This window comes from Alexandromys fortis, unplaced genomic scaffold (genome assembly GCF_014885135.2).
Source record: "Alexandromys fortis isolate MF-2015 unplaced genomic scaffold, M_Fortis_MF-2015_v1.1 scaffold_54, whole genome shotgun sequence".
Taxonomy (NCBI): domain Eukaryota; kingdom Metazoa; phylum Chordata; class Mammalia; order Rodentia; family Cricetidae; genus Alexandromys; species Alexandromys fortis.
The window spans coordinates 5,386,281-5,411,770 of record NW_026067958.1 but is presented as its reverse complement, the minus strand read 5'-3'; the positions used below and the strand labels follow the sequence as shown (position 1 = coordinate 5,411,770).

General features: G+C 41.1%; 1 protein-coding gene and 1 pseudogene across 1 annotated transcript in view; one reads left to right on the top strand and one right to left on the bottom strand.

Annotated features, from left to right (window-relative positions):
• Window positions 1–1,163: 1,163 nt before the first annotated feature.
• Window positions 1,164–25,490, bottom strand: part of Gpr158 (G protein-coupled receptor 158) — a 337,214-nt gene continuing 312,887 nt past the window's right edge. Inside the window, exons 8-11 of the mRNA XM_050152617.1 lie at window positions 15,537–15,675; window positions 7,035–7,140; window positions 3,772–3,918; window positions 1,164–2,813 (exon numbers count right to left, since the gene is read on the bottom strand). Coding sequence (XP_050008574.1) covers window positions 1,344–2,813; window positions 3,772–3,918; window positions 7,035–7,140; window positions 15,537–15,675 — 1,862 coding nt within the window. The 3' untranslated portion in view covers window positions 1,164–1,343. The remainder of the gene's footprint in view (window positions 2,814–3,771; window positions 3,919–7,034; window positions 7,141–15,536; window positions 15,676–25,490) is intronic.
• LOC126507858 (60S ribosomal protein L32-like) lies at window positions 18,315–18,845 on the top strand (annotated as a pseudogene).

Below are 25,490 nucleotides of genomic sequence, written 5' to 3'. Positions count from 1 at the left end.
GCTTTGAGTAAGTCAGGTTATAAAATCTCTTTGGGATTTGAGCCCAGCAAGTTCTACACCTAGGTGAAGCAATGAATAAAAGTTTATGAGAATAAACAATTTAAGGTAATTTAAAATATCATATATTCAGTATGCATAATAAAAATATATCCATATAATGATCTTGATGTGATCGTTAATTTTTCTCTTTATAAAAATAATCCCTTGAAAGTGCTATTAGGAGCTACCTTTCTATATTTGTTGCGAAAGGCAATTTCCTGGCCCTGCAGTATGCTCTCGTTCTCACAGCGTTCCTAGTTTCCCTCTTTCATTGGTAATAATGCACAGCACAGTTTCCTCACTCGGCTTCTGCCTTAGGAAAGGCCAATACCAAATACTGAAAGAGTTCAAAAGGACAATGCGTTGGGGTGGGCTAGCTCTGACTTGGAACAAACAATGGGTAAGTTGTCCTTAACTTACTGAGACATGTGACGAAGCGGGACCACTTGATCTCCAGGACTAATAAAGCTTCAGAGTCCCTACCAGAAGTGCAAACAAGAAACTCAACTTATATTTTAAAAATTAAGACATAACAACAAACTATGATGGGAAATAATAGACTCATATCCAACTTCACGCTATAGAAACCACGGTCCAAACTAAAAGTTTGCATCATAACAGTTATGGCTTCCTAAGCCAGAGAAAGTTTACTGTACTCCAAGAATCAACTACGGTTGATAGATAGCAGGTATTCAGTAGTTTGCAATGACAATTGAGTAGCTGTGGATTGCATAAATGTGTTGTGTCACATAATATCAAAGTTATTTGCAAAAATTACACAATCTGGAATGCTTGAATATGAGACACAACAATGTACTGAAACATACATTTTAAGAAAATGAGAGCAATCATTTATATAAAAGGTATTGGGGTGCATTAAGTTAGCAGTGCTACCAAGGTTAAATAGGTAAAGTAGGTGTTTTGATTGGCTACTTAGAATTCCAGTCACACAGATCTAAGCTTCCCCTATCTTAAAATCCATGCCTCCTGGTTAAACTTGCTTAGGATCCCACGGGTAAAGACTGACTGGGCAATGTCCATGAGACAGGTTGAAATCCAAGCTCTTCCCACTGTTGTTCTGGGAATGACTTTTCGTGACTGAGCCAGACTTCCTCCTTGTGACACACAGCTGCTTCCAGCCTTCTCCAGCCCACGCCTTTACCTCACCACACAGTGTGCCGTATTTCCCCAAGCTGACAAGAATTTCTTGGTAGTTTTTGATTTTCAGGTCTATTTTCTATCACACTGGGGCTGACCCTTTTTCTTCCCAGGGTGCAGCACTCTGAAAGTGCCCCCAAGACCTCCTATTTCTGAGACCCTGCTGTCTTATTTGCACTTAAAGCGGAGGAGGCGGGTAAAGCTACACTTTTTTCAGCGTTTGGTTGATCTAGGGTTTCAAATTCCCAAGGACACACTTCTGCTCGCGACGTTAAAAGTGGCTGGGAGTGATTCCTTGAGTTACAGGAGCCAGGAATGGTGCCCCCAGAAGCAGATGTCTGTTTCTCCTGGTCTCCCGTTTGGTTGAGCTTTTCCTTTTCTACTTTCGATGCTTTGCGGGGCAGTTCTTCATATTGCCCAGCACACACACTGGCTGTGTAGAGCTGACTTCCATTCTCCTCCCTAGCTCTCCCGGGTAGAACTGGAGTCTTAGAAATCAGTCGATTCTCGTCTTCCAAAAGGGACGGACCTTGGCTCTCCCAGGGGCACACCTCTGTCTTGTCTAAACTCTTGTGATTAAGTTGGTGAAGACCGTCAGCTGCCTTAGGCTTGAGGTGGGCCTTCTCCTTCAAGGAAGAAACTGGGTTTTGTTCCAGTTCAGAAGCTGCAATTGATACGTGTTTTTGAGCTTTTGGTTCTGAAGGCACAGGACCAGGGGTCAGATCATAAACCTCCCAAGGGCACACTTCTCCAATGTCAAAATTGTCCTTTATCTGGTTGGTACTGGGGCTCAGGTCAGAATTGGCAGTTGGGAGGTTGACCCTCTGCGGTTTCATAATCCCGGATTTCTGAGGCTTTCTTTGCTCCTCCAAATGATTGGAGTTTGGGAGGCTGGAATCTTTCGTGTCTGTGTTATCCGGATTTGAGTACTTCCTGTTTGACTCTCTATCTTTTGGCAGAGGTTTCTGAGACTTAGATCTGTCTTCCATAGCTAAAGTCTGGTTTTTTCCAGCCAGCCCGAGCGTCTTCTCCTTGGCACTTGCAATGACACTGAGCGACTTCTGTAACATGGACGTGCGCGGGTGCCCAGGCTTCTTCTCGGAGCTGAGGTTGTGAGCGCTAGCTGACTTGCACACCAAAGGCACGGACTCTGTGGACTCCGCCTCAATGTCTTCTTTGAGCTTTTGTGTCAGTTTTTTACTTGACAGGGACTCCAAGGTCGAATTTTCTGTGGCTTCCTCCTCCTGGCTCTCTGCGGGCAGGCTGCTGGGCTCTTCTGTTTGCTCTCTCACATGGTCATACGTGCTATGGGATTTTTTGAGAGAAAAGACCCGATTTTTCAGGGACTCCTCTTTGGGTCTCCCAGTGTTCCCTGAGGACTCAGCGGGGTTCTTCCGGACAAGGCCTGTTCCCTTAGCCGCACTATGATCTGTACCCTCCTTGTCCTCCTTGGAGCACTGCCTGCTGACCGTCTCTGGGATCTCGGTGATACGCCTCATGATGGAACGGCCTAAGCCCTTCTTGGAGCACCGCTTTTTCTGTAGGTGGGGGTTGTTTGTGATCATTTTCTTGCGCTTGTATACTTCTAACTGGGCATAGAGTTTTTTCAGCTCATCCTGCCGGGACAAGAAGAATTTCAAAGAGGCAGAGATTTAGCTTTTATGACAAAAAAACACCTGACTGGTGCTAATGAAAACGAGAATGAGCTTTCTCGGACAATTGTAATGACTGCAAACATCAATTTCTCCTTGTTCTTAACTTTCTAATAATTTTGTTTTTTTTTTTTTGCCTTAAACAAACTTTGAACATTAATACACAAATTTATAGGTTTTACTTTGCTTCATGGAGCAAAGACTTGGAATTTTTAACTCGTGTGATCAAGACTGAGCCCAGCTATAGGAAAACCCAATGTCCCAAGGGCTGCTGCACATCAACCCTGTGAGGTGTTGGGAGCAGCGTTGCCACTGATACAGTCATGACTGGTGCGAGCTGGACCTGGCAACAGCAGTGCCAAGCATCTGCCTTCAGAGGCTGATCCATTTTCACACAGTGTATTAAACAAGCCAGTCTCTCTGCTCACAGGTGTTTGTTACCTTGCTAAAACCATGAGATGTCAACAAGCCAGGCAAGGCAGGAAGTGTGAACAAGGCAGGTGGGAGAGCTGAGGCAGGTGGGAGAGCTGAGGCAAGTGGGAGAGCTGAGGCAGGTTTTTTTGTTTGGTTGGTTTTGGTTTTTTGAGACAGGGTTTCTCTGTGGCTTTGGAGCCTGTCCTGGATCTATCTCTTGTAGACCAGGCTGGCCTCAAACTCAGAGATCCGCCTGCCTCTGCCTCCCGAGTGCTGGGATTAAAGGCGTGCGCCACCACCACCCAGCTGCTGAGGCAGTTTTGTGAAGCACAATTATACCATGATTCTACACTGCAGTCTTACTTCCCAGATGCCTTCAGGCTCACAAACATACATTCTCTTTTTCTTCAGAGCAGACAGAAACCTGAGCCCACATATGCGCCCCCATCCACACACACTTGTCTGTATGAACTGATCTGACAGAAAAAAAAGGTCCCTCTGGCCATACCCGTATGTCTTCTGGATCTAGGCTGTGTTCACTCCAGGCTGAGTTGATACTGCTGTTCAAGTAGGATCCAGAACGACCCATGTCCAACTCATCTTCATATGCCTCTGTAGCAATGTCATCTCGGGGATTATTGCTTGAATGTGAAAACTGCAATAGATATTCAGTGTTAACTGTAGCCATCAACCCTTTGTTAGACAGCACATCATCTGATGCTAACTTGATTTCTTCATCTAGATGGATTCGCCCACTCAACACTTAGCAATGCTTTGTGGCTATGATTGTGGTTTGCTTTCCCTGGAATGTGCTAGCGCTGACTGTAAGGCAACATCACTCCATTCACTCTTCCACCTTAACATTACCCTTGTTTCTTCCCTAGGATTCCAGAGTTAGGTTTTACTCATTTTCCATAATATATTTGCTCTTTGAAAAAAATAGGTAGAAGAATTATAAGAAAGCCTCCATAGGAGAAGGAATTTGATGTACTTATGCATGGATGAAACTGTCTGGATATAGTATTATATAATACATTAATTTCTGCTTCAGTGAGAATCTATTCATCTATATAGATAATTACCCTAGAGACAGGGATGTGACTTTTCAACTATGCATGTGGCTTTACCTAAAACCCGGTGGAAAGGATATGTGATCTCAGTCACACACTGGCCATCGGTGAACTCTTGACTAAGACATGGGACTCCTGTAGAGCACGGTATCATCTTGCTTAATGGCATCTCACTCAGATGGTAGTTAAATTAAAGTGGAAGATTTAACTGACACTAGAGTTTTTGCCTCAAGCACATCATTTTTAATCACGCTCCCCCTTTCTCACATTTTGTTTTTGCTCATGTGCTGTTGTTTGGTTTGGTGTGCTTGTCTGTGTTTTCCTTAGGTATTGAAGTCAGGAAGAGTGAGTTGGGTGAGTGACAGAAGGCAGGAAAGAAAGAACAATCTAGTCATGCCTTAAACGATATGGAGACAACGTTTTAAGAAAATTGAAATAACAGTTTAGAAAACATATTCTCTCGGCCCAGATTAACAATAGTTCAAACATTTTTTAAAAATTAGTAGATCCTGCAGAGATAGCTCCACCAGACTTAGTCAACTGTTACCAACAGTGAAAACATTGATGCAAAGGAAAGCAAAATGGAACTTGGGTTTGTGCACAATGAACTGTGTGTTCAGTATTAATTGGGACTTTAATCTTGTGTAATTTTCAGAGTTTATTTATACTTAAAATTTAATAGATCATTTATTTTATGATGCAAAGGTTTTTAAAGGCAGTTGTCATTAAATGACTAGCTTAGTCAACTCTGCTGCTTTTTTTTTTTAATGTCAACTTACAACAATTTAGAATCACTCAGGAAAAGAGTCTCAGTTGAGTAGTTGTCTTTATCAGGTTGTTTCATCATGTCTGTGTAAGTCCGTCTTGGTTGTTAATTAATGTAGGAAGGTTTCTACTACTGTGGGTGTCACCATCCCCTAGGCATTGGGGCCTGAACTACTTAAGATGAAACAACGTTGGATGAAGCAATCAAGCAGATCAGTGCTGGCGCCCATTTTTCTCTGCTCGTGACTGTGGATGTCATGTGAATACCCACTTAAGTTCTTGCTCAACTTCCCCTTGGTTGCAGTGGACTATGGCTTGGGACTGTAAACCAAATAAATCCCTTCTTTCCTCAACATGTTTTATCACAGCGACAGGGTTAGAACTAGAACACCAGTTATCCATGTGCACACAATAACACGGGAGGCAGAAATCTTCTACTTAACAACAATCTGTGTTTCGTACTTAGCACTTATTGAAAAACCATGGTGACTAAATCCTGCTTTTCCTCTTTTCCTATGAGACCCACAGGCACCAGAGACTTCCAGATGTGAGAGCTAAATATGGTAGAGTCCCAAGTCTATATAGAACCTGAAGGACACCTACATGAACAGAATCATTTTCAACCAAAATTGTTGAAACAGTATAAGTTTAAGACAGAGTTCTCATGGTTGCACAACAAGTGCATTACTGACTGATGATCTCCCTAGCCTGCACTAAATGCATTTTATTAACAAATAGCTTCCATTATAAAGATATACCATGTTTTACTTATGTATTTATCAGCTGACAAACATTTAGGTTTTTATGAATAATAGTGCTGTGAGCATTCATGAATAAGGATTTTGCATGAACATTAGATTTAAATTCTCTTTGTAGTTCAGTAATAATTTAAGAAGGAACAGTCAGAGTTTCTATTAACTTAATAAATATGTAATTTGTATTACAAAGTTTTAAAGAACTCAGATAAACTACAGTAGCAAAGTAACCTCTGGAAACATTGTGATCAGTTAACATTACTCAGGGAGGCAGAAAAACTGATATTTTACTGTTTGTAATTGTTTAGTCTTTTCAATCAGATTGAACCTATCGGTTATATGTGATTAGTGAGACGAAACCAGGTGTGAAAGACAAGTCACAACTCTGGGCTTAGCTGCTGTGATACGTTTCTCTGTAAACATCAGAATAGTTGTGATAATAATTAGAAAGCTGTAATTTATATAATCTACTTTTAGCCCAAACTCCAAAGTCATCTTATTTTATTCTAAGTTTTACTTCTGAGGAAACTGAAACTCAGATCAGAATCTTGGCTGATGTTACAATACACAGTCAGGTAAAAAGGTAAGAACCATCCAGAATCTACATCGGCTGTGTTCACTTCCCCTTTAATCCTAGGCAAATCACAACCAGAATATGCCATTATAGAGGTTCCTCTATACATAATATCACACTCACTAATTTTTATTATACAAAAATTCTCTGAAATTTTGACACAAGATTCCTCTGAAGGCAGATATAGAGAAGTTGTTTAGCTCAGCAGTTCCTTAAAAATTGTTGGTGGTCAGGAGAGATTGCCCAGCCGTTAAGGGCTAGGCTCACAACCAAAAGTAAAACAACCTTGCTAATATTGCCAGCTTCAGCAAGGGTTACTTTAAATAAGTCATAATGACTAAGAGTGAAGTAGAAATAAAAATATTTGGAAAGGGACTAAAAATCTGGTATAAATTAAGGTCCTTACATTTTATTTAAGATGTTTAATAATTTCCCAAGGAAACAGACACTCACTTTCCTGGGGTGAAATGTTAGAGGCAACTTTTGGAGCATCAAGCAAATCCCCACACTCCCTTTGTCCATAGTTATGTGTACTTTTAAGAGAAGTAAAACTCCATGTGCCTCAGACAACTGCCCTGCAAGAACAAACACAATACTGGATGAATACCTTTGGGATCAAAAGCAGCCCAATGGTGACTGTCACCGTCAAGTGAGTGTGTGCAAAATAGAGCATCAGCATCCAGTCAGACTGAAGTCTTGAGGCCAGCACGAATCTGAAAGGAGAGGTCTCCATGTTAGCTGTTAAGGTAGAGATTTCGACTTCAAAATCCAGCATGTTTGCAGACATTTCCACTCTACGTACTTAGAGACACAAAATGGTTGCTTCTATGCATATATTTTCATCACAGAAAGATAAAGGTGTAAATGACTTTTAAATTGGCAGAACTGTAAAGTTATTATTTAAGGTTGTACCTACGTATAGACCATGCTAATACTTTTATGTTGACATTTATTGATATGATATACATATATACATCAATTCTACAATTCTGTACATAGGTTCAAAATGGAAGCTATAGATGGTAGCTTGGGTAAATTTAGTTGCATGTCATGTTTGAGTATTTTCTTGTAACATTATTTGTTTTAAAACATATCAATTGAAGTGAAGGATGGAAAGAATAGTTAATTACTTACTTATTTGTCTTTGTGAATAGTCTCAAAACCTTACAACAGTGAGCGAGTGATGCAGTTGATAAGTGGCTATGCTAACGATGTTTGAGATGCCCTTTGCTTGTTTTCATTCTCACTTTGTGGTTTTGTATGAACACTTTTCACCTCTGAGCAGCACACCCAGTAAGAGGAATCTTTTAGAATAAAGCTTTGGATTTTTCAAAAATTGTCAAGTTGTCTTAAATAATTTACAGTATTTAGAATAATCTCCAATCGAAGTTTTCATAAAGATCTTCTTCAAGCTGGCGAAGAGGATTTACTACTGGTCTGCTCTGGAATTCCTGTCAATCCGCGGGTGAATGCACAAGGAGAGCGCCATTTAAAAGGACTCATCCCCATGCCCAAACTAGGGGCTGTATTTATAAAGGTTTTATTGTAATTATAATCCTCCTTTAACTTCCCCATACACTGTAAAAAATATTTCCCGGTGCTCAATATGCTATTTTACTGCTTTAGAAGTTGAAGAATTAGAATTTTGTTCCAATGTCATATAACATAAAATTTGAAAAGTTAACATACTAATGAATTTCATATTATTAAGGTTTACTTCATTGTTAATTATGTGTATGTGTAAGTCTGTTTGTGAGTATTGGCATATGTGTGCAGGAATGTGTGGAACCCAGAAGGAATCCACTGGATTCCCCTAGAGCTGGAATTACAGGGCAGCTGTAACTACTCAGTGTGGATGCTGGAAACAGCCCTGCTCCTCAGGAAGAACAGCAAGTGCTCTTAACTACTGAAACATCTCTCCCGAGGGTTCACATTATAATTACAGACCAAACATAGTAATGGCTGAACTTGACTAAGCTAAATTTAAAGTCTGCAAGGTACCACATTCGTTATAATTTTGCTAATGTGTAAAGCAAAAGTGTCACCAAGGGTTTTGCGTCCTTATCTCACTCCTCCATCCTTTAGAACACTGAGCTAAGATAGACGCTTGGGGTCATCCAAAATGGAAAGCTATTTCCCCACGATCCTGGAGATGTGAAAAAAGACTCACAGCTTACAGGAATGTGCAGAACTTTGATGACAGCTCACATGTCAAATGGCTGTTCTGGACTGACACCTTCTCTAGTTCCTTTGTGGGAAAGGTGGACTTCCCTAGGCTTTGAATATTTTTAACATGTACTTTATTCAAGGGCAATAAACTTTATGTCATGATCTGTTTCCTCGAGTCATGTGAAATTTTCTTAAACCGTTGTGCCATACTGAGCAACAGATGACAGTCTCTGAAGCATGCATGACACACGCATTTACATTCACACACACATATATACATACATATATATTACATATGGATATATATGAATGGTGTGCCCTACAAAATGATACAAACCCAGTTATTCAGTGGTCATTACAAATCCTGGCAGAGAAAGGCGCAGGAGTGAAAATGGATTTGTATCTGCAAGCACCCTCTTGTAGGGAAAATTCTATCTCCTATGCCAACACAAGTATGTACTCTCCATAGGAAGTTGTCTTCTACACCTAGGGGGAGTGGTTCCACACACTTTAAGTAAAAATTGTGACCTTCTGAAAATTACTTTGAAATAATGCTGACATTAATTATTTTCAATTTAATCAGCCTTAAATTGCTGCCTGGTTGCAGCTCTGGCTGGAAATATCTTGAGAAAAAATGGTTTTACAGCAGTTGTTTTGAAGCTTCAGTTTTAAAACGGTGTTTTAGCTTTGCAAAAATAGACTGAAAATCCAGGAGCATAGAAATATTTGAGAATGTGTGTTTAAAAATAAAGCAATAAAAAAAATCTTGCAGATTCCTAAATGGTTTCTTTGTGCTCTCTCTAAAAGTCAGTGAAGGATTAGAGCAGGCTGGAAGAAAGGCCTTTGCTCAATTACCTCTTCAGAGTTAGTCCTTTGATTTTGGTTTGCTTTTGTGTAATCTCCCAATTACATAAGAATGAAAGTAAATATATGTACTATATACACATACATAAAATATCATATGTGAAGCCACAAGCAAGAACACGTGTGTCATGCATGTCTCCCTATTTCTAGAACCTTAGTCAACAGTAGTTTATTCAAGAAAAAAAAGGACGAAAGTGGATCTTGTTGGTTTAAAATTATTGCTATTGCTTCTTTTTCTGGGTCTTTATAAGCTTCAGAATTATTGATTCCATGTGTAAGTAGGTTTGGAAAATATTTAATTTTAAAATATTATTTCTATTACTTTCCTCCACCCATGCTCTAAATCAGTGTTCTGTAGGCCTACTGTGTGAAACTAAAATTTCATTTATTTGTCCTTTCTGGCAATACAGATTCCCAAATTTTTAATGTTTCAAATGCACACACATACATAAAAATATCCAAACGAATGTACTACTGTTAACGGTGCTTATCTCTGGAGGATGAATGAGCTGTTTGCTTCTTACCTAACTGTTTTATGATTTTTCAGCAATGACTATATGTTGCCTTATTACTAAAATATCTTTGAAATTTTTTCAAAGAAACAATATAGTTGTCTGTTGATGAAAGGAGCTGGGTGAATTTTCATTTCCAAATCCATTAAAAATCATATTTAGTATGGGACCAACCAGAGAACATCTAAAGCACACAGGGACATTTATACAACTTCTTTGACCTTTTTAATTTGGGCAATTTGTTTCTCTGAATGCTGGCAGCTTATTGTAGGCAATAAGCTTTTTCACTCCTTGGTACCATTATGAGAATAACAGGGCTGGTAAATCACCCACAAGGGGCCTCCTTGGAGACTTTCAGCTATGTGGCTTCTGAACAGAACATTTGACTTTGTAGTTTGGTGTAGGAGGTCCTTCTGTTTATTTGTTGCTTTCATTGGTTGAATAAAGAAACTACCTCGGCCTTTTGATAGGGTAGGAACTTAGGTAGGCGGGGAAGACAGGACTGAATGCTGGAAAGAAGGGCAGAGTAGCAGACACCATGAAGCTCCTGCCTGAGACTGACGGTGGTTAGAATCTTTCCTGGTAAGCCATGACCTCGTGGTATTATACAGATTATTAGAAATGGGTTGAATCAAGATATGAGAGTTAGCCAATAATAGGCTAGAGATAATGGATCAGGCAATAATTTAATTAATACAATTTCTGTGTGGTTATTTTGGGTGTAAGCTAGCCTGGCAGTGGGATGCAGCTTGTTACCTCCTTCTACAGTTTGGTGCCCAACATGATGGACTAAATCCACTTAAGAACCTGAGAGCTTAATTTTAAACACAGAAAAAACAGAGTTTAACACAGCTCTTTGCTGTTTGCTGGTAGTGTGCCACAGAGAGATTTTCCTGAATCAGCAATAAAAAAAAAAAGCTGCACCATTTTAAAAACGAGGCTTTCTGAGCCCTGACGCCAATGCAAACTCCAGCTATGGGGCATTTGTGGGCCCAGGTGTTTGTGTGCCCACTTGGGGTCGGGAGCAAAGTATCTGAGATCTTGCCCATGGCTCAGCTCTTCCTTCCAGAAGGCAGGATCAGGCTTGGGCAGGCAGGAGAGTATGGCAGATTCCCGCTGCCATACACAGAGTGTTTCCAAGCTGTGCAGTGCTCTGCGTGGCAGATTTGGCTGTAGCTCAGATAAAAAGAGTGTATGTGCTGCACACTCATTCTCAGAGTTAAAGTGCTGAGGGTAGCTCCTACCTGGCAGCCACAGAGCTAGCAGAAATGGTATGTCCACCATTTTGAAATTGGAGAGAAGTAGAGCCAACATCCAGAGCAGCTGCAACCAAGCTGCTTAGCATTTTAAAAGCTCTTTAAGACAGTAGAGAATTAAAGACAATGCAATAAGAAAGATTCAGATATAAAAGACCTTTAAATGGGTCACGGTGTTGTATAAATGTACATAGGCTTGGGAAAGAAATGAAAAAGAGTATAGAGAGTCATAAAATAAAGTTAATGCCTAAAAAAGGGTAAAGTCTTTAACAACTTTAACAAGAATAAAGTCATAGAGTAAAAAAAGCCATGTAAAAATGGAAAATTCACAGAGTCTGGATTTTGTGTATCATTGTTTTCTTTGAAATTTTTTGACTGTGAAGGAGCTAAATACAGAGAGACTTTTCATAGTATGGGCTGCTAAGCTAATCCAGCATGTATATTATAAAGGTATCTTGACTTCAGAATTGGTTCTAAGGATATGATGCTTTGGAAAAGAGGTTCTTTTGTTTTCACAAAGGATGAGACCCTGCGGATTGATTCTAGACCAATATGGTATGATAGAACACCCCTCCTGAAAGACTGCTGTGAACACCCTCAAAACTTACTTTGCTCAACTGCCAACTGAGATGAATGTAGCATACAGGATACACCATAAAAGACCTAATTAATAGTGCCCCCATACATCACGAAGCAGTTTGGAGAGAAAAAACTAGGCCCATATTCCCAAATATTGTTTATAAATATTCTTTTTACATGTAAAGGAGGTATGATATAGATATGAATAATTTGCATTGGTATAAATCTTGATTTATTGATACAAGTTTAAGGTCAATTTTGTTATATGTATATGTATTTCTGATCTTGATTAAGGTATTGTGATTGTGTAGTTCATTTAAAAATGTATTGTATAATTAGGAAACATAGGTTGTCAATAATAGTCAAGCTTGTAGTCCTGCTAAATTTTCTAGATATATAGAGATATATTTCAGTTAGATAGGCATTCTTCATATCATATCTTTCAAAGACTACAGAATATGGCATTTAAGATGTTTTAATAACTTAGGGCTTTTCATGACAATGAAACACGTCTGTTCTTGGCAGCACCAATCTACTTCAAGAGGAATATGGGCATCAAAGAGGCTCCTTATGGAGTTGGTTAGCCATTTGGACAAGAAACTGCTCTTGCCTGGACTGTTGCATAAACTGGACATAAAGAATCCACAGAGAGAGGACTGCTGAACTTGCCTAGAGGTGAGATGTTCCTTCAGGGTTCCTGATTCATGAAAGAGTCTGTGAGACATTCTGAAGGATACAGAAGAAAGTGACTGAACTGTCTTTGAAATTTTCTGCTTCATGGAAAAGTCTGCTGGATACTATGGCCCAGTAGGCTGAAGATGGATGCCCCAACAGTACAGAATAACTTTGGGTAACTGTACAGGCAGCAAGATGTCTCTGTAGTTTCTAGAGTTTTGGAAGTTGCTTATAATGCACTTCCAGTTTACTTAGGTAATAAAGCCTTCTGAAGTCTTTGATGGAGTTGAAGAATTTATAGTTATAGTTTTCCTTAGTTATGATAAAATAAAAAAGTAAATATAAATATTGTAATTATATTTCTTGCTTGATAACTGTTTTGTTATATGTAATTTTAGTATGTTAAAGTGAAAGCCTTTCTTCTTTGGTTTAAACAGAAAAGGGGAAATGGTGTAGGAGGTTCTTCTGTCTATGTGTTGCTTTCATTGGTTGAATAAAGAAACTGCCTTGCCCTTTTGATAGGGCAGCACTTATGTAGGCAGGGTGACAGAACTGAATTCTGGGAGGAAGAAAGCAGGGTGAGAGAGCCACCATGGAGCTGCCAGATCAGACATGCTGAATCTTTCCTGGTAAACCATGACCTCGTGGTGGCATACAAATTATTAGAAATAGGTTGAATCAAGATGTGAGAGTTAGTCAATAACAGGCTAGATCTAATGGGCCAGGCAGTATTTAAATGAATACAGTTTCTGTGTGATTATTTCGAGGGTTAAACTAGCTGGGTGGCTGGGACCAAAAGCCAGCCCTCCCTCCTTCAACAGTAGTTGGTTACAGAGAAGCAGGCTTGTTAAATCTTAAAACTTATACTCTTGACCTTCTGGAGACTAGTAACAAAAGTGACTTCGCTTGTAAGGTAACCTTGAGGACTATGACAAGGTCTTCTGTCTTTTCCCACATTCTAGACCCAGGTCATTCTCTGTCAGATCTGGGGACTCTAGTCCTGGTGGATTTAAGAAGTCTCCCTCCTTTTTTTTTTTTTTTTTTTTTACATTTAATGCCATATTCTATTCTTCTTCTCAAATATCCAACACCTTCTATTTTCTGCCCATCTTTATTTCTCCATCTCTTGAGCTGAGGCAAGACAAAACTGGGCCAGTTCCCTGACTCCTAACCTGATGGGGTTTCCAGGGCTAATGGATGACAGATAACCTCCTTTTTTGTTTAAAAGTTTAAGTATCTTCCTGGAATCCCAAATGCTCTCTGGCATTACTGGTTTCTAAAGGTAGAAGTCAGTATTTTCTGAGAGGCAGTCACACAGAGAAACTGCCACACCTTCCCCAGCCTCCTGTTCCTCTCCAACTCCAGGGAAGTATAGATGTCAGCAGGGGAATGACCCCTAACCCTTTCATCAGGGAAAAGATACTCAACTGTTGCTATAAGGAGTGGCGAGCTACGTTCCTGGCACCCGGCCGCCCGCACAGCTAGCTTTACCCAAAATAACAACACACAAATTGTATTCATTTAAACATTGCTTGTCCCATTATATCTAGCCTCTTCTTGGCTAACTCTTGCACCTGGACTAGCCCATTTCTAATAATGTGTGTAGCACCCCAAGGTGCGCTTACCAGGAAGATTCTAGCCTACGTCCATCCTGGATTGGAGCTTCATCATGTCTGCCAGGGAGAGGGGAGCATGGCGTCTGAGCTCACTTCCTCTTCCTCCCAGCTTTCTGTTTACTCCACCCACCTATGTTCTAACCTATCAGGGCCAAGGCAGTTTCTTTATTTAACCAATGACCTTCCTCCATTACTCAATTTTTCTCATCACAGTCCTAATTGTATTCTTTCAGTATTTTTCAAGCAATTGGATGACATTTTTTGTTATTATTAAAATGCTAGGATTCCTTTTGTTATCTGGCCCCTGATTTCCACTTTATTTTTATTATGATGCATGGGAAAGGCCTCACAAGTCAGGTGCACATTGTTTCATCTCTCTACTCTTCCTTCTCCTTGTCTGCTGGACAGATTCATGGGAGAATCACAGAACAATGGCTAGTTGATAAATTCTAGGCTCAGAGACCATGCCTAAAACATGAAAGAAGTTGAGGCTTGGCACCACAAAGAGAGCCTGAAAGGCTACTGATGAAAGTGCAGCCCAGTTGCAGCTGAGACCCATGGTCTTGGAGACACCAGTACTGTGGTATGACCATCAGGGACAGCAGCAGCAGTGGAGCGGAGCTAGCTGGAGCCTAGAAGACAAGCTGTTTGTGCTTCGGAGGGCAGAGCCAGAGAAGGGACCCAGGCGGCTCTTTGGAGGACTCCAGAAGATTATGAGTGGAGCCCAGATAATTGGACACTGTCTTTTTTATTTATACTGTCAGAGTTTGGGTTGGCTTTGTTCAGGTTGTGATGATTCCCTGGTTCTTCCCTCTTGAAGAAGGAATTTAATTTTGATTTTTTATAAGATCCCACAGATGAAAGATTTGAACTTAAAAAAAGATTGGATATTTTAAAGAGACTGAAATTTTAAAGACTGAACTGGTAAAGAATATGGTAAAATCATAAAAAATTATGATTTTAGTGTGAGATCTTGGGTATGAATAAGAAAGGAAGGGATGTGGCTTAATAGTGATGTGTTTGTGTGTCAAGTTGACAAAAGCTCAGTTGTACTGGCCGGTTTTATGTGTCAACTTGACACAGGCTAGAGTCATCAGAGAAAATGTCTCAATGAGATTCACTTGTAAGAAATTTTCTCATTTAGTGATCAATAGAGGAGCGGAGCGTCAAGCCAATGGTGGATGGTCTCTGGGTTCTGTAAGAAGGCGGGCTGAGCAAACCATAGGAAACAAGCCAGTAAGCATCTCCCCTTCATGATCTCTGCACCAGATTATGCCTCCCAGGTTCTTGCTCTGTTTGAATTCCTGTCCTGACATCCTTAAGTGATGAACAGCAATGTTCAAATGTAATTCAGATAAACCCTCTCCTCCTGAAGTTGCTTTTCGGTCATGGTGTTTCATTGCAGCAACAGAAGCCCTAACTAAGACAGATCACTTACCTAATTGTGTGGAATATAGCCGTGATAATGAGCTCATTGTGTACGGCGACAGCCATGTAGCGAGGTTCATGAAATGCTGAAGGAACTGTTCGCACTGCATAGCAGAGATAAACGCCCCACAAGAGGAATAGAAATTCAGCTGCGAGAGAAACAAACAATTCCCCATTAGTTTCATAGGTTAAAAATAGAAAATTAATGTTTTTTAACATGCCTTTTATTATAGGAACATAATCTGAGATGTTGCAAAGTTCGATTCACATAAAGATACAGAGGCCATCTATTTAATTTTAAAATTTTATTCCATGTACATATTTTTCAAAGGTACACTCTGTTGTTGCTTTTGTTTATAACACAATTGATAGTCTCATTGTTTTGCTAATATATGGCCTTTTCCTTTACACTAACTGTGAAATGATATTCTCCATTCTCAAGCCAAGTTTGGTGTTCATAGGAGGCTGGGTCCTAACAAAGTATTGAGACAAGAAACCTACACAGCTTCTGGAAATGGAAGTTCCCGCTGCATCAAGCCCAATTCAGAGAGTAAAAATAGCCACGGTCGGAGCTGTGGGAGCACAGGTTGCTAAACACTCAGTGGCAGATTTTACAAATGAAACATTGTTTCTTCACACATGACAGAAATTCTCTTTTGTGGGCAGAATATGGAAAGAGTCATAAAATCTGCAATCACCTTGTTGGATCTTTGTGCCAGGAGGGGGCAGGCACAATGTATCAGCTAAGAGTGACTAGGCTGAGCCTGAACTCTCCCTAATTCAGCATAGACTCAGGCTATGTCCTATGAAGACTCAGTTTCTTTACCTGGAAAGCAAGACTCATAAAAGTGCACACTTGGAGGACTATTTGCTAACTAGATGATCTGGTATACACGAAGTCTTTAACATGGTTCCTGAATCATCTCAAGGCTTTCTTAATACTAGGCCTATCATTTGTTAGTTTTTCAAACTTATCATTTCTTCTTTTTATTTTAATTTTAATTTCATTTTATTTTATTGATAGGATGTAGCCTCCAGTTCAAGTTGCCTGAATCCAGGGATTACAGCCAGGTGACATCACAGCCTGTTTGAGCACTGCAATATGAAGCCACTCTGACTAATCCACTTCATCTCTCTTAGTAACATGACCTTACTGGAAAATAGCATCTCACCGCTAAGAGCGATAGCTCTCATGTGGAGACACCCCGTATGCTAGGTCACCCAGATGTAACCTTGCACCTGAAATGCTGGCCTCTATTCAAAGCACTGATTGTCCATCCGCAAGCCAAGTGGCTCTCTCTGCCAACACTCCAGCTTCTTTCTACCAGAATCTAAACATTAGACAGTGCTCCAATTACTGGAAATCCCACCTCTCCTACCCACCTCTCCTACCCACCTCTCCTACCTCAGGCTGGCCTCAAACTCACAGAGATCCACCTGCCTCTACCTCCCAAGTGCTGTGATTAAAGGCCTGCGCCACCACTGCCTGGCTCTCTGTAGCTTTCACAGCCTCTCCTGTAACTAGCTCTTGTAGACCAGGCTGGTCTCGAACTCACGGAGATCTGACTGCTTCTTCCTCCCATGTGCTGGGATTAAAGGCATGCATCACTACCACCTGGCTTTTAATTGTTCTTAATAAGAATAAACTGAAGGTAGTTATCAGGAGTGAAAGCTGAAGAATCTAGTGGCCAAACCACTAGAGAGATCTTTTACCTCTACCAATGCTCAGACCAAAGGGGCAATTCTGTCCTCAGACTGCTTCCTCAGACTGCATTTGAGCTCCTGTCTTTTCACACCTTCTATTCCTCTCTCCACTCAGTCATACCCCTTCCTGTCTCCACCTCCCTAGTGCTGGAATTAAAGCCCTAGGACTCCCAAGGACTGAGATTAAAGGTGTGAGTCACCACCACCCAGACTCTAGTGGTTTAGCTCTGCCAGCTGATCTTCAGGCAAGCTTTATTTGTTAAAACACAAACAAAATATCACTACACTGAAGCTCCCTGGGCTGGTTGGGTGGACGGAAGTTCGCCTATTCCCATGGAATTGAGGCATTGGGTCCTTTGACATGGTAGTGCCTATGACTACAATACACATGCACTCAAGGCTTTATCTGTTCTTTACACAGGCAGGACTCCCTCGGTTCCCCCTTCCCAAAACCAAAACCAAAAACAGAACACTATTAGAACTGGTAAATTATTTCAGTAAGGTTACAGAATACAAAATATATATATATATATAAACAGTAGTTTATATCATAATTTCTTAAATATTTTCCACTTGTGACTTCTTTTGGACCATGACATTTTTATGCAACTCTGGGCACATAGAGATAGAAAATACAAGAGCTGGCAAGATGACTCAGCAGGTGCGGGCATTTCCTCTTCCAGGGGACCCATGCCAGAAGACTCATAACCACCTGAATCAAGGATCCAACACCCTCTTCTGGCCTCTGAGGACACTGGTCCACGTGTAGTGCACACCCAGATACACATGTTCACTGGGTGACAATGATCCCCGGAGGCTCAGTCATCAGTTGATGTACTAGGAAAGATTAGGGGGTGTGGCCTCCTTGGAGAAGGTGTGTCACTCTGGTCTTGGAGGTTTGTGAAAGCCCACACTATGCCTGGTCTGTCCCTGTCTACTGCTTGTGGAGTAGGAAGGAGATCTCAGCTACTGCTCCAACACCCTGACTGCCTGCATGCTGTCATGCTCAACACCATGTTAAATACTTTCTTTTCTTCTTCCTCAGCACTACCTGTGAGGTGGCTGCCATCTCTTTTGCATCATTATGGCTGGCCTCTGGCCTCTGGTGAAGTCCAAGGTCCTCAAAAACAGGACCAAGAAGTTCACCCAGCGCCAGTCAGACAGATATGTCAAAATTAAGCGAAACTGGCTAAAACCCAGAGGTGTTGAGAGCAGTGTACAGAGAAGATTCAAGGGCCAGATCCTAATGTCCAGCATTGGTTATGGGAACAGCAAGAAAACCAAGCACATCTGCCTAGCGGTGTCAGGAAGTTCCTGGTTCACAATGTCAAGGAGCTGAAAGGACTTCTGATGTCCAGCAAATCTTACTGTGCTGAGACTGCTCACAACGTTTCCTCCAAGGAACATGGTAGAAAGAGCAACACAGCTGGCCACTAGAGCCACCAACCCCAATGCCACCAGAGTCACCAACCCCAATGCCACCAGAGCCTCCAACCCCAATGCCACCAGAGTCACCAACTCCAACACCACCAGAGCCACTAACCCCAACGCCACCAGAGTCACCAAACCCAACGCCGCTACCATAGCTTGCATGAATGTTTTAATCCATGGTTAAATAAAACCACAAAACTGCTGAAAAACAACCACCACAACAAAAATTCTTTCTTTTGTAAGAGTTGCCTTGGTCTTGGCATCTGTTCACAGCAATAAAACACCTGACTGAGACACTAAAATAAGAATGGCCTAAAATAGAAATAAATAGGTATTCAAATCCAACAGTTGCTGACAATAATCATAAATTTATTTGAAAGGAAATCTTTGGCATGCATGTAAGTTTGCCATCTATTAAACAGGACGGCAAATTAGGAGAGCAGAAATCATAAATGCAACTATGAAATGAGTGAACACCTGAACCTTCCAACCTTGTCAGACAGGGTTTTCTCTTGTCAAATGCTAACTGTAGGATACAGTCTAATTTTCTGTGCTGATAAAGAAGCATGAATAAATCAAACATTCTATCAGTTCAGAATCCTGTAGAAATGTCCGCTGTTTACTTCATCCACAAGGAGAAAGGCAGACAGCTCAGCTCAGCTAGCATCGACAGTTGTCTCTCTCATTCTTGCTGCCCTCGGATATCCTGGAGGGAAAGTCACTGCAATGCGTAGGAGAGGATGTGGCCAAGGGTCATGGAAAAGTAACCATGGGACAGGATGATGGCTCTTAGAAAATTCCAGAATGTCTGCAACCATGCTGGAGTTGCTGCTGAGCCATCTTCCTCAGATGAACCAAAGGGCCTGTCTTAATTCACTGGAGCCACTGTAACAGAATAGCTGAGTCTGGGTAATTCACAAGTGACAGATATGTGTATAAAGGTCGGCCCACACCTTTCATCCCAGCCTGGTCTACAAGAGCTAGGTCCAGGACAGCTAGGACTGTTACACAGGGAAAACTTGTTTCAAAAAAACAAAGAAAGAAGGAGGAGGAGGAGAAGAAGAAGGGAGAAGGGAGAAGGGAGAAGTAGAAGGAGAAGGAGGAGTACTGAGCAAGCCATGAAGAGCAAGCCAGTAAGCAGCACTCCTCTGTGGCCTCTGATTCAGCTCCTGCCTTCAGGATCCTGCCCTGCTTAAGTTACTGTCCTGACTTCCTTCAGTGATGAAAAGCAATGCTGAAGTGTAAGCTGAACAAACCCTTTCCCTTGCAACTTGCTTTTGGGCCATGGTTTTGGTTGCAGCAATAGAAACCCTAGCCAAGGCAACAAGACTGACAGTAGCAGAAACTAACCCGAACACCCGCAGAACCAGGGAAGAGCAAAAGGCTGGCAGGGAGAGGAACACAACAGCCACAAATCTCAGGAATATGGCTGACAACCCTGACCAGAGGGGCAGGACAGAGCTCGGGAATGATAGATTGCCTTTGTTTTCTAACCCTTTCTTGTTTCCCCCCACATAATCTGCTGCCTGGGAAAGCTCCTCACCTCTCCAGTCCTCTTGTTACTTTTTTTATTTTAGTACAAAATCTGAGTGGGCTATGCTAGCTTTGACTCTGTGTGACCCAGGCATGCCTTAAACTTGCAACCTTCTGGTCTCAGAGTCCTAAGCAGCTGATTGCTCAGGCCTACACCACCAGGCACAACTAAAGCCTTTGTCTTCCTTTGCTGGTTGTTTAGCCCCAACCCTAACCCCTCTTCAAGCGACAGCAACAGCACTGAGCCCACACACTTTGAGATTCAATAGTATTTGCTGAAGCGCATAACTGTAAATGCTATCAACTTCATTAGAGACATAATGTTCTGTTACCTGCCACTGCATCTAACACTGCTGGTTCTGCGGAAGCAAACAAGCAGGAGGTCTAGACTGGAGCCCCTGCTGCACTTTGTTCTGTTTGCTTACACATACTATCCAAAGCAAAGAGGAACTTATAGGCACTCCTACAATAGATTAAACTACTATCTAGTTTCATCTGACCAACTAGGTGATTGCACTGTGACATAGGACCTCCCCAGGGACACTCTGCAAATGAGGCAGGCATCTATTATATCCATGGAAGAGGGCTTGGGTTTTGTTTTTCCTCCTCCTCTTCTCCCTCCTTCTCTTCCCCCTCCTCTTTGTCTGCCCATAAAACTTTTGTGTTGGTTCCTCTAGGGAAGTCCATAACCTCTTTTCTTTCTGCTGCTTCTTGATCCATGAACCTTCTTTGCTCAGGCAATCTCTGTTGAGTTTGATTTTGTCCTGCCTTTTCTTTAGCAGGCCTATACATGACCCAGAAACTAGATTGGCATCAATATTAACAATGGTGACTTCCGCTTATCAACACACCCAACATGTACACTACTGTGTCTGGACCAAAAGAGTGTGAGTTACAGAACTGCTCACTGGACACCTGTAGCCCATGGAAAATACTCTGCTGCGGGTGAAGGGGTTGCCTGCAGCTGCCTGAGCAAAGCAGCATTGGTGGCCACTCACTGCAGGGTTGTTATATATCACTGTGCTGAAGATTTTAAAGGTTGTCATTGGTTTAATTAGGATGCCACAAAGGAGAATTATATTTAAAAACATAAGACAAAAATAAGATTTCTCATAATAACTAAGCTAAACATTAAAATAATTTCATTAGCAGTAGCAAACAATACACTCTCAAACTTAAAAACAATTTATTATTCAAAGTACCAATTAAACTAAATGTGATATATAAGAGTTGTGCTTAGACCAAAAAAAAAATCAGTTTCCTATAATTAACTCCAGACTAACATTGCAATTAGCAGAGAGAATATACAGCTGTTTTTGCAGATATTACGTGGGAGTTGAAATATGTGTTGGGCTTCTGCTTTCAAAAATAGTTTCCTGTGTTAAATAATCTCTACAGAAGGAAGAAGTGTACTTAAAAGGAAAATTGTCTTTATATTTAAATACTAAATATGGCTCAAAAACAGGTGTTTTATTTTCAAATTATAAGGGATATCAATATTAAAGTACCATGGTCTTAAAAAATTAATAAATCAGGATGAAAATTATTTCAAACTGCTTTGTCAAAAGACTAGGGAAAACAGAGAAGTACACATATCAGTTCAATGACACCGAAGATGTCCCAGCTCTGAGATCTGAGAACCCCCACCAAGGCTAAAAGGAGTACAGCTTCAAAGTATAAACACAGCTCTAACTGTGGTGCCTCTTAGCCAAGCTGGGAAGTCTTCTGTGTTAACAAGTGCTACCTTGTTGGCTACATCAAGTGATTTCAAATAGGAGAAATAAATACATAATTAATAAAACATCCAGGTTTTGTTTCCAGGGTGTTTCTTTGAATGCCCTCTTTCCTCTGGAAATCCAATTCACTTAGAATAATTTATGATCAAAGTAGAAAGCATTTATGACTCTACCAGGAGGAAACCAGAGTGGACAGCTCGGAGGTCATCATTAAGTATAAAGTCAAACAGCTTCCCTTGTTCTTGAGATTAAGGCTGGGGAGGTGCCTCATTGGTTAAAGTGCTTGGCACGCAAGCAAGAGGGTGGGAATTTGGATCCCCAGAACCAACTTAAATGTCCAGTAGGTTTGGGGGTTTACCTTTAATTTCATCCTGAAAAGGAAGGCAAAGACAAGAGAGCCCCTTCTCTGGAGCAAACTGGCTCTGTGTTTGACTGAGAGACCCTGTCTCAATGGATGAGATAGAGCACACTAAAGGAAGAGTTTGGACATCAACCTTGGGCCTCTACAAGCATGTACACACATGTACACACACTTCCCTTCCCACAGGCACAGCACACTCATACTCATGAATAAAAATAAATCTTGAGATTATGTGAAATACCAGAATTGTGGGGTTCAACAAGCACAAGAAACTTGTATTTTCATTGCTTATCCACCCTTTGATTAAAATATGAGGTTACATGGGTTAAAGAATTAATGTGGCTGCTCTAATATATTTTTAAAGTTAGAAGTGGCTACATGTGACCTTGTAGGAGGAAGACTTTCTGCATATCTGTGTGGCAGGGAAGTGGTACATGGTAAGCTGCTGATATTCTCGGGGCTCTGACCTAGCTGTATTTAGCTTTATTAAGAGAAGTACTGAGAAACAGATAAGTATTGCAATACATTTCCCACTGAACCAAAGAGTCTAGAATGTCTTATACTCTGGAAGCGAGGAACTGCTTGTAACAGCAGAACTGAAGGAATTGCCTGCAATAACCCCACGCCACTCATGTGCACTCAGTGAGCAGGAAGGCCAGCCCTTGGATTCTGGGCAGTGCTTTCTAGTTTATATCCCAGATCCAGGCTTCCTTTTGCTCTGCCATTGAACGAGGAATAGACAGAGCACTCAGAATGAATCTACCAAGAAACAATGGCTTGTATGTTAGAATGTTAATATGTTCATTGAAGTTTAACAGATTGTGGTGATCAGAGTCCCATTCAGAAGAATATTTGTGCCTCCATTAATCGGATTTCACAGCCTACATCTGTTGAATGTGCCTGGCATTGTGCTCAATGAATATCATACATTATCTATGTTTTTGAAAGCTCTATATGCATAACAGTGGCTCCTGAAGAAGCCTAGAGGATTTCTGAATGTCAGTTTTTAAGATTGAGTCCACAAAAATGATGGGGGTGATGAGGAGTTATATGGCTATCCACACCACACTAACTGCCTGTGTGCCTATCACACCACTCTAACAGAGTGTGCCTATCCACACCACACTAACAGAGTGTGTCTATCCACACCACACTAACAGAGTGTGTCTATCCACACCACACTAACAGTCCGTGTGTCTATCCACTCCACACTAACAGTCTGTGTGTCTATCCACACCACACTAACAGTCCGTGTACCTATCTACACCACACTAACAGTCCGTGTACCTATCCACACCACATTAACAGTCTGTGTGTCGATCCACACCACACTAACAGTCTGTGTGGCTATCCACACCAACACTAACAGGTTAATGGCTATTCACACTAATAGGCCATGTAACTCTAGACATGAATACCGACAGATCACGTGGCAATCTGACTGTTTGGTCCTCTTGCCCACCATTGTAGGCTTTCATTGGTTAATTAATAAAGAAAACTGCTTGGCCCTGATAGGACAGAAATTTAGGTAGGCGGAGTAGACAGAACAGAATGCTGGGAGAAAGAAGCCCAGTCAGTCAGTCGCCATGATTCTCCCAGTCCAGACAGACGCAGGTTAAGATCTTCCCTGGTAAGCCAGCTCATGGGCTACACAGATTATTAGAAATGGGTTAGATCAATATGTAAGAGCTAGCCAATAAGAGGCTGGAACTAATGGGCCAGGCAGTGTTTAAAAGAATACAATTTGTGTGTAATTATTTTGGGTCGAGCTAGCTGGGTGGCGGGAAGCAGCCCACCGCTCCTACTACAAAAGAATTTGCAGTCCTCCTTCCTTAGCCTCCCAAGTGCTGGACTGCAGGACTGCAGGTGCTAGCCACTGCATCCGGCAGACCTTTTCTTTTTCCTTTGTGCTGCAATACACTGTCTTGTGTAATTTGTTGTACAAAAAAAAAATCTAAGAAGAACTGAAATGTCTTAGAAGAAATGGTGGTCATCATTGCTACCTTAACTTTCCATGTTCCCCGAAGTCCTGTTGCAAAGCTGTTTCATGCACTATGATACCAATGTGTGCATGTCTTTGTTTTCAGGTACATTTGCATGCATGTGTGTTAGAAGGCTGGATGACGACATTGGGTCCCTTTCATTGGGCACCATATCGCTTACTGGTAGAGAACTTGCCACGTAGGCTAGGCTGCTAGGTAGTGATTCCCAGGGATCCTCCTGCATCTGCCTCCTCAGCACTGGATTTACAGCATGTACCTCTAGGCCTGGCTCTTCTATGTGGACTCTAAATGCAGAAGTCTGGACCTCAGGCTTACACAACGAGAGTCCTATCATCTGAGCTATCGCCCCAGTTTCCACAACTTACTCTCTCTAATTTCCAAAGTTAAGGCAACAACTTTTTTTCCACTGTATGCTCTTCATAGTAAAGAGTTGACTGCTGATCAAAGAAGAAGAATGTGTTTTGTAAGAGGTAATAAATAAGAATAAAACCCCACTTCAATTGTTCTGAAAACATAGGCAGCCATAGTTTCTAGGGAAGTGTGAACTAGGACAAGCGTTTATCTTTGCCTGAAAATGGAAACCACAATTTAAAACCGGAAACATGAAATGAAGCATGGGTTAAGGCATATGGTACATCAGAATAAAAGAAAATTTATACACAGAACCTAATTCAAAAATATTGCTCTGAGTCAGCTGAGAGGAAGCCTACCCCACTTTCTTCAGTGCTCATTAAATGCACTTCCTCAACATCTCATCTGTCATAAGGACACGCGGTCTTCTAGGATAGTCCTTTAAATCCTCGGAAACAATTGCTACCTTGGAATTGCCCTGCATAGCTCAATAAAAGACTTACTATAGTTTTATCAATCCATTCTAAACATTTGCATAGGACTAATTAAATTACAGAGCACATTGTCTGTTTCACAAATTTAAAATACACCAGGAAGGAGGATAGCAAAGAAAAGCATATCAACAAAGGGGAGGAAAGTATACATGTTTTCTGTCATGAGAAGATACCATGTGGTATTTTGAACAGAAAGATGATCAGTGTCAGAATTCATTGAAAAAGTGATACTTCAAAATTCCCCAGAGGAATGTGAATCCAGGCATATTACAAAAATTTACTTAAGACACAGTAAACAGTCCCTCTCTCTCTCTCTCTCTCTCTCTCTCTCTCTCTCTCTCTCTCTCTCTC